At 34.3% G+C, this 9,524-nt stretch overlaps 1 protein-coding gene across 2 annotated transcripts; it reads right to left on the bottom strand.

Moving 5' to 3' along the window:
• Positions 1–1,489: 1,489 nt before the first annotated feature.
• On the bottom strand, positions 1,490–4,690 carry LOC127120565 (casein kinase II subunit beta-1). Of its 2 annotated transcripts, none has more exons than XM_051051036.1 (6): positions 4,215–4,690; positions 2,950–3,168; positions 2,692–2,801; positions 2,435–2,600; positions 1,933–2,077; positions 1,490–1,828 (listed from the first exon to the last, which is right to left on the bottom strand). In XM_051051036.1, the coding sequence occupies exons 1-5, from the start codon at positions 4,441–4,443 to the stop codon at positions 1,947–1,949; spliced, it is 855 nt and encodes a 284-aa protein (XP_050906993.1). In that variant the 5' UTR covers positions 4,444–4,690; the 3' UTR covers positions 1,490–1,828; positions 1,933–1,946. The 2 variants fall into 2 exon arrangements, with proteins under 2 accessions (XP_050906993.1, XP_050906992.1); XM_051051035.1 differs by having other exon boundaries at positions 2,950–3,183.
• Positions 4,691–9,524: the final 4,834 nt, after the last annotated feature.

The following is a 9,524-nucleotide window of genomic DNA, read 5'->3' on the forward strand; positions in this document are numbered from 1 at the left end:
TATCTCTTTTCTTTTGGTCAAAAAAAAGTTTATATCAAATAGTAATTGGAAAGTTAAATTAAAAATCTGGATGATTGAGTTATCAACCACGTGGCATTTAATGTGTAATATCAACGCTTTAGACGTATTTAAAAACACTATTGTTGACTGGAAAGTGACAACATTTACCACAGTAGTAATTGTAATGTTAATAAATGGCAGGTCAACCTCAAATAATGGTTTTATTATTTTTCATTTAGTGTTAGCCCTAATACTCAATCAAGCCTTTGAGCGTTGGTTGAATGTTATATAGCCTTATGCGCGTTTGACGTAGCCTTTGCGGCATAACACCCCAGGATACGATTTGGTGGAATAAATAGCTATCCCAAATTAAAAGAGATTTATCAAAATTACATGGAAGAGAAAAATGTTGGACACTTATTAAGCACACATGTAAGATTTTTTTTTTGAAAGGCACACATGTGTAAGATATAAGTTGCATATGCTTGCTTAGATTGAATGAATATTGGACACCATATACATGGTCCATAAAAGATAATGTTTCTAGTGATCATATACCATCTTCTCATCTCTATTCAGTCGCAAAAATGCATGATCATATATATCACCTTCTCATCTCTATTCAGTTGCAAAAATGAGATCTGAGAGATCAAGGATGGGTGTATTATTAGGATGCTGAACTGTGCTAACTTAGAGAAAGGAGTAAGAAGACTCTAGTAGTCTGGCCACCAACCTCTGTTGGTGAGATGGAGAAGAGAGATAATGTGAAAAGTTCACATGAATAGAGTGAGGTGAAGAGGGAGAAGAATATGATTGAGAAAATGGGACCAAGGTAGAAGACATGAAAAAATAATACAATAAGTAGAGGGGTGAAGGGTGGTGGCAACATGTAAGGTTTTTTTAGAGAGTATCGTTGAAAAGCAGGATAGAGGAGGAAGTGGTGGCAAACCTGGCGGAGAAGAGGGTGGGAGGCAGTGTGACCAACACATGGGGCGGTTGTGGAGGGTGGTGTGCGAGAAAGAATTCTAAGAAAAAAGAGAAGGGCAATGTAGAAAAAGAAACGGGGTAGAAGGAATACCATAATACTGTTAGACCTATATAAATCCAACGATGAATCAACTTGGTACATAACAGATCACCTGAAATGCACAAAGATAATGAAAACATTTCATTGATGTGCATAAGCACCAAAGTACCCTTGCCATTAACATGTGTCAGTTTTCAATCCAATATCAATAAATACCCCATCATAAATGCTATGATAAAATACAAATGGAGTGTTTATTATTAGGGGTGTATTTGCAAGAAAAATGCCAAATGTTTCTTTGCATGTCTAAAATATCCAATCTTTTGAAACAAATTTAAAATGCTAAAAAGCCCGTTGTTTTGGAATGGAGGAAAAAATAATGAAGCATACAAGCAAGCACATCGTGAGAGGATTCATATTTCATAAGGCAGATTGTTTCATATTTTATATGATTATCGACAGTGGACAGACAACAGTATAGCACTTGAATTATAAAATCAGACTAAAATGTGTGAACCAAACAATGTCCAATCCACAAATTCAAATTTAAACGCTACTGTTAATGCAGGGGGGGAGGAAATGGAATAAAACAATATAAAATAGCAGGCCATCTGTTATCTGAGATAATCATAAACAAGATTAAGTGCGACTGAGAGCAAGAATACAATTTGCTATAACCAATTAAGAGTGCACTGAAGTACCTAACCACTTGCTCGTTGAACTTGAAGCTTGTTGAAGTTTGAAGCCAAAATTGAAACATAGAATTTGCACAAAGTCTTCAATGTTCTTTACAACACGTTCCTAAAACAGAAAACAAAGGTTATATAAATTTGTACTGATTTCGAAAGCTAATGATGTAGCGAACAGAATTAAGAAAGAGTTAACAAGATTGGGCAAATTCTTACTTAAACCTTCAGCTTCATGGCTTGTGCAGTTTGAATCCAAAAACTCTCGGAACATAGTTCTGTGATGGTTTCTGGGGCTTCAGTTGTCCGTAAGTCATCAGGAACAGGTGGGGAAACGTAGTACCAAAATAAGCTCCATCAATGTCTATAATAGAATCAAGGAATTTCAGAAGTACAGGACGTGATGTGCCACCATAAATTTAAGCCACGATAATATATTACAAAATAATAAATACATGCAACCATTAGTCCCATATTAAATTAACTATGCATTAAAAAATGGGGGAGTCGTGGCTTCCCCCTGTTCCTTAAAAGATCTTTCACTCCACCTACAGACTACTTAATTGACCGGTAACGGATAGGAGATAAAAAAATTAATATATAAGTTAACAATGGAAGAGGTGTTATGCATAAGGAAACCAAACGTAAATTTCTGAGACATATCAATGCATAATGAACTAAAACACACACATCATCATTATATAATGTTAAATAAGGATACTGCCTTGATACTTGGACCGAGGATAGTAAATGTCTTCACATCTTGGGCAATATATCTTCACAGTGCTAGACCTAGGAATGTCGGACTGACCAACTGGAAGGCAAGGTTGTCCGGAGCAATAAACTCTTGGGCATCTGCCAAAGTCATAGTTCTTGTACTTGTCCAGCTACAAAATATGACAGTATCATCGATAGTACCAACCTTGTTGACAGGTAAGCAATAACACTGCAGTAATTAGAGCCAAAAAAAAATCCTACCATGGCAGCCATTCCTTTGCTGGTCAATATATACCGGGCATGAATCATACCATAAAGCATCTCTGCTGCTGATTCAATTAACTCATTTTGTTCCTCAGTAAACATGTCACCTACATATTGCAACCAATCCAATTTACACAACAAAATACCGAATAATCACTAAACAGATAATCTGCAGAGTACAATTAGAATAAATCAAAGCTACAACAGCACTTGACTACTAATATTTGAGACTTCAAAAAATTAACCAAAGCTTACCATGAGAGGATTCAACATCCAAAATTAAATCAAGAGCATAATCATAATAAGGCACTTGACTGCTCAAACCACACAGATTGAAATCGTCTTGAATGTAATCATCGTCAACCTCACAAAAAAATTCATTTCCTCTCAAATTGCAAAACCATGAGATCCAAGACGTGTCATCCCCATCGGAACCACTAACATCAGACTCTTCACTATCCGTTTCAGATTCCTCTGCAGCCAATGCATCTAATAAGAGGTTAGCTCATTAAATACAATCACAATTCAAGATGAAGTAAACATCCACACTTCACCCGAAAATGTTGTCAATCCCAAATCACAAAAAAAAAAAGTTGTTTATTCAAATTCTACTACGCAGTGTATCTGTATCATCGCAATGGTCACTACTAGACGACATTTTGTACTAAACAGCAAAATGCTAAACAATAGCAATTTGTTCAAATTCCACATTACTATAATGCTATAGCATCGCTATCTATGAAGCATGGACACCCCGAACACGACACCGACACAGCAACACTGGTAATAATTTGAAAAAATGAATAAAATATAAGTAATCACAAGTGTCGGTGTAAGTGTCGTTGTCCGACACGGACACGCCATTTTCCAAAGGTGTCGGTGCTACATAGATCGCTATAACATACAATCTCTATTTAAAAACAAAGCTTCGCCCCTAAAGTTTGTCCAAATCTATTAGTTCAAAACTTTAAGCGTGTTTGGTTATTAGATAACTAATTCTGAGTGAATTGATTTTGTATAATTGATTATGGTTAAAAGCAAGTTGGATGTAAAATGATTTATGTTTCGATACATTTATATAAAAGTCAGTTGAAAAACAAACATCAGTGTAAAAATCACAGTTAAAACTCAAAAGCTACAAATTCTAGCTTCAAGTAGAATCAATTTTGGAGGCAGAATCAATTCTATTTTAGAAGAACCAAAGACCTCAAAATCATTCCAAAATCAATTCTAAAAGTTAAACCAAATATACACTAAATTTCACTATAATTAAAAATGTTAATTAAAAAAACAGGAATATAAATTTGAATCCTATAATAGTGAAAACTGAAGCTACTAGTAGTTGTTAGCATGAATAAATTCAATAAAAAAAAAAAATCTAAAGCAGAGTAATATTATTATTATCATCCAAGTACGTATAATTAAAAGCCAATAAATAAATAAAATAAAACGTTTAAGCATAATGATAATTGAATGGAAATAATTCGCATTGAAAAAACGAGATCAGATCGAAAACTCACCATCGGAAGCGTTAGGATTTTTCGGAATAGTGGCGGAACCGGAGCGAGGGTCCCTATGATCCTTAGCGGTTAAGAGAGAGGAAGAGGAGGACCTATCTTTACCGTTGATGGTTCTGGAAGTGGACGGCGAGGATCGTTCGAGTTGTTTATCGAGGACGTCGTTGATTCGTTTCCGATCAACGGAAGCAACCTCGGCTTTGGATCCAACGCCTCCTCGCTCTCTGTACATAATAACAATTTCGTATTCGATTCGATTCTTAGGCTTTCTGTGTCAATCAATTATCATAATAACGATGATGAAGATGAAGAAGATGGTGAAGAAGTTAGGGTTTTGAGTTTTTTTAAATGGAAATTGCAATTTCGATTTACAGACACACAAAAGACGAACAATGATTCCACCTCCTTTCTATTCTATTCCTGACGAATTTTATTATTTTTTTTATTATTTTTCCACATTTAGTGCTTTTGTTTCGGGTAAGATATTTTTATTTTTAGGTTTTTCGGTTTTATCGCTTTCATTTTTTTCTTCCATTTTCTCTAGGTGTTTTTTATTTATTTATTTATTTTCTTAGTAGACTAATTATTCGAATATTAGGCCGTCAAAAAAAAGTACCTGGAAATTTTGTTGATATAATTTTTTATGATTGCTAATTCATACATGTTTGGATGCTCGTTAGTGACTTTAATAGTTAAGTGAAATCTCAAGTGAATTTTAAGAGATGAATTTAAATGCGACAAAATCCAAAAAAAATTGCACCAGAAAGAATTCACACTACATTATACTTGAGTAAAAAAAATCATACATTATAAACAAAAATTCATTCATTTAATAATTTATTAAATAAATGATATATTTTATTTCAAAATAACTTTTTTATTTAAAAAAATACATGCGATTATAGGCAATGCACACATCATCATTCATGTTTGACCGGGGAAGTCATTGATTGTCTATATTTTAGGGAATCGTGACAAGGACTTCTGGCACATGCGGTAGGTAATGTACATGTCATCGTCCATGTTTCCCCTCAGGGCGAGCCACTTACTACGTGGAGTTAGCTTAGGTGGCGTACTCTAGGGCGAGCACGTGATGAGGGCATGTGTCGCACCTTTATGGGCATTTACAAATATCACTACTCAGTCTCTCAAGCACGAGGGTATGTAAAGGGCGAAGTATTTTAAGCTTCGTCATTTCTTTCGATTGAATCACGCAGTTTTGGGGCAAGTCCCTCGATTAGGGGTGAGCCTCCTAGTTAGGGAATGAGTCATCAACCTTCTATCATGTGTCTCCTGTGTAGCTTGTGTGTCAGTTGGGGAATATCAAACATCAGTCAAATGATGGAAGCGCTTGGTTAAATTAAATGTAAGCAATGATGATTTACCCTTTAGACGTTAAATATACCAGATCCTTGAATGTGTCAGAGACATTCTGAGTTTTTTTTCAAGGGAAAACCTAAAAGGCTATTAAGAGTAACTCACTCACCTGGAAAAGGACTTTTTTTTACTCTTTTGTTCCCTTTTACTTATTTTATTTGTGCATTCTTTTGCAAACTTCTTTTAGCTTTCTTCTACTCAAATTCCCTTCAAGTATTGATTCTTTATATATTTCCCCTTCGTAACAAAAATGGTTAGAGATTTAGAAAAAAATGCATTTTTGTAGGCCATAGATTGACATAGGGCTTTTAGTGTTGTGAGATAGAGGGTTTTAAGATTCTTAGTAGAAATTATGATGGTGATAGTGATTTCTTTTTTTTCTGTGTTCCTAGAAAAAAAAAAGATAATGGATGCCCATAGTCTAAAAAGGTCGAAGATATTGGGTCATCATGTACTGTTGAGGAGAATATAATCTCCTTCCGTAATAAAGTTGATGTCTTTTCTTTAGGAGACGAAAAGATGGTTATTTTGGAGGCTTGTTCTGTTAGACGATGAAAATGATCTAAAGGGGGTGAATATATCGAAAATAAATTTTCTTTGATTAAAATTTTGTTTTTTAAAATATTTTCTATGACAAACGAAAGCGGTTTTGGATCAACACTCGTTTATCCCAAACCGTTATATGAAGAACCAGATATGTGTATTAAATTGTAATAAAATGAAATTGACATACCACAATGATGAGAAAACAAATCAATAAGTTTTTCAAAATTACATTTGAACAATTTTACACTTCAATAATCAATTTCCAATGAAATTAAGAAATAAAAATTGACTAAGACAATTTGTTAAACACTTGGTGTACAATAAACACCAAATTAATTTTTCCTTTGTGTTGTTGATGTGAAAATTCAATTGCAAATTTATAGTTTGCAATTATCTTAACAAAAATAGTTTGAAATATTTCAACATCAAAGGAACTATCAATATCAATATGCGAAAACTTGCACACTTTAGTATATTAACCAATTATGAAACACACACACACATAACACACAAGGATTTGTTTAGGCAGCTCCCCAGTTGTCCTCACTATGGGTACATCTACCCTCAATTCTAAATGAAATTGAGATATTCAATAATCTTTGCAAAATGTTGAATACAAGAGAAAAATAGAAATTCAAACCCCCAAATCCCAAATTTGATGTTGATTTAATCTTCTTATTTTCTTCTCTTGATCTTAAGCAAGATCAAGTGTCCCCAGATTTTCAATTTGATCCTCTGGTTCCGCTACTTCTTTGATAGAAACTCCTTTCTTCAAAGTTTTCACTCGGTCGAATCCTAATTGTAAAATCTTGTGCCCAAAACCCCCAAATCCCAATTGATCTTTGAGGAAAAACCCCAATTGATTTTATCAATGAAACCCCCAAAGTAATCTTAACCTAATTGATTTTACAAATCCTAAATTGGACCTTATCAAACCCGAATCTAGATGGCACCCAACAAAAATTATTATGTGTAACTGTTGTGTGTATGCATAGAGAAAAGTTGAAGATCATGACGATTGCTTTGTATATTATTTGGTTTCATCGTTTTGAAAAATAGTTGATGGAAATTAGTACTTACAAAATTTTACAAGATGTTGGAAATTTTAACAGTATGTGTCGACTTCTAATTCACATGTGTCGGACTATAGAAGTATTTTTTCTTCTATGTGTCGATCTGAACTGGACAGAGGCTGAGTATTTGCAAAATCAACATGTGTTGACCTCTAGATCGTATGTGTCGACCTATAGAAACACTTTTGCTTCTATGTGTCGACCTGAAGGCCTTATGCGTCGACCTGAACTGACAGAGGTTGTGGTTTTGCAAAATCAACAGCATGTATCAACCTGTGCATGCATGTGTCGACATGTACACTATCTTTTCACATAAAATCTTAATTTTAACTTGTAAAAACATTTATAAACTGATTTTAAGTATCCTAAGGTAAAAATGCACATTTAGACACACAAGATAAGACCTAATATACACAAATACTAAGTGTCCTAGTTTTGACATCATTCAAAATATTTTTATAAGGAAAGTGCACTCACATACTCCCCATTTTTATGATGGCAAAATATACGAAGTATTTGATGTCTTGATAAAATCTCCCCCTGAATATGTGCAACTTAGAGACTTTGTTCTTGCATGGACTTCTCCCCCTTTGACAACATTAAAAAGAGACAAAGCCACAAACACGAGAAGCATCATGTAAAACTTACAAAAAAAACATATAATACTCAGAGGCGTTGTAAAGAAAATTTTACAACAATAATTTGCACTCGCATTTCATTAGAATGACGTTAAAGTTAAAATTTCCTAAACATAAAGAAGCATGCAATTCATACAACATTATATGAAGTTCATTACAAAGACGTCATAACATTATCAAAATAGAAAAGGATAAGGACGAAACACAATAACATGAAAGACGGGAGATAAAGTACATGCAAAATATGTTCCAAAAACATGGTCCACAATAAATTTGACTAATTTCTAAGATCCCTATTTGTCTTATTTGTACCCATGGGATGTGGCATCCTACTATGGTACCAACCCTCACCCTCATTACCATACTGGTCATCCAGAAAGTCACACAACTCTCGGTAAAATTTCATATAATGATTATGATTTTTGTTTTCAAAGGCAATCATATTATTGATGCTGGTTGAAGTGGAACCATGTTTGAACGTCATGTCTTGGAGAATACGAGCAAACTAATCAGTGGCATACGTTGCAAGTTTTTAAAGTTCGTGTCTTGGCCTTCATGTGTTCTTGAACCAGTTTGAAGTGTTCCTCTTTAGCCTCTACAAATATGTCATGTCTATGTGACTCCTCTTGTTGGTGCTCATGTTGTTGCATACACATGTTCTCTAGCAAGGTGATAATTGTATATTCATCACCACTCGAGCCAATACCAGTGTTGTTCCTATATGTCGTGTCGTAATGAGTTTAAAAAATTTGTTTCCATTGATCCTACCCTTGTGGGTCTTCGTGTTATTGGTATGTTGCATCATGTAGCCATGTCTCATCTTCCTCATGGTTAGTATCCATCATCTCCACATAAACATGGTGATTAAGGTTGTCGACCAGTTGCTCTTCAACATTAATTGAAGTAAACTCATTCAAATCAACATAATTGTAAACAATCTTACCAGAACCCTTCACCCGTTAGAAGTAAACCTTGTTGACATTATCCTAATGATAACCCATATTTGTCATGGTACTTTTGTTTAATTCTTGAGCCGGACCAGATGAGATATAAAGTAGATTTGACACACCATACCAAAATGTTTTAGAATATTTATGATCATGGAAGCGTAACACAAAGAGGACCATTTGTTACAATCCTTAATGGCAAACATTCTTGCTACAATATAGTGTGGCCAATTTATCTTAAGTTTATTTTGGAGAATATATGTACCACAACATGGTCTATCTATGAATGACCACCTTTCTTTAGACGTAATACTTGAGTGACAATTCAATGGAGAATACGAGGATACCTTTTCAAGCATCCCGTTGACAACTTGTCCACATTGGCATTCGTCCTTGGTGCCTTTAGAATTGTATTCACACGAATCTTCCAGTCGAAATCCTTATAAAGCTCATTATCAATCATAGTTGGGTCACGACAAACCACATTAATATCAAATAATTCCTTCCATAAGTCCTCTGTAACCATATATGTACGCTTTCCCATTTTGAATTTAAATGTAGAGCCATCTTTTGATTCTAACCCGAAATAGAATACCCTTACCAAATCTTCATTATAGTCGGTGGATACTTTTAAAAAATAGTTGTTAATGCTCCATAAGACGTACATTTTCCGGAATGTTTAACAAGCAACAACTTTAGGATCATACACATGTTATTTCATGACAATCCTTC

Source organism: Lathyrus oleraceus, chromosome 2, assembly GCF_024323335.1.
Source record: "Lathyrus oleraceus cultivar Zhongwan6 chromosome 2, CAAS_Psat_ZW6_1.0, whole genome shotgun sequence".
Classification (NCBI taxonomy): Eukaryota; Viridiplantae; Streptophyta; class Magnoliopsida; order Fabales; family Fabaceae; genus Lathyrus; species Lathyrus oleraceus.

What these genes read in the sequence shown, in the direction of transcription:
- LOC127120565 (XM_051051035.1), bottom strand. Translation starts at nt 4,443, where the DNA reads ATGTACAGAGAGCGAGGAGGCGTTGGATCCAAAGCCGAGGTTGCTTCC. An exon ending in AAATCCTAACGCTTCCGATG is followed by an intron (nt 3,184 to 4,214) that starts GTGAGTTTTCGA and finishes ACCTCTTATTAG; the next exon opens with ATGCATTGGCTGCAGAGGAA. An exon ending in GGATGTTGAATCCTCTCATG is followed by an intron (nt 2,802 to 2,949) that starts GTAAGCTTTGGT and finishes TGCAATATGTAG; the next exon opens with GTGACATGTTTACTGAGGAA.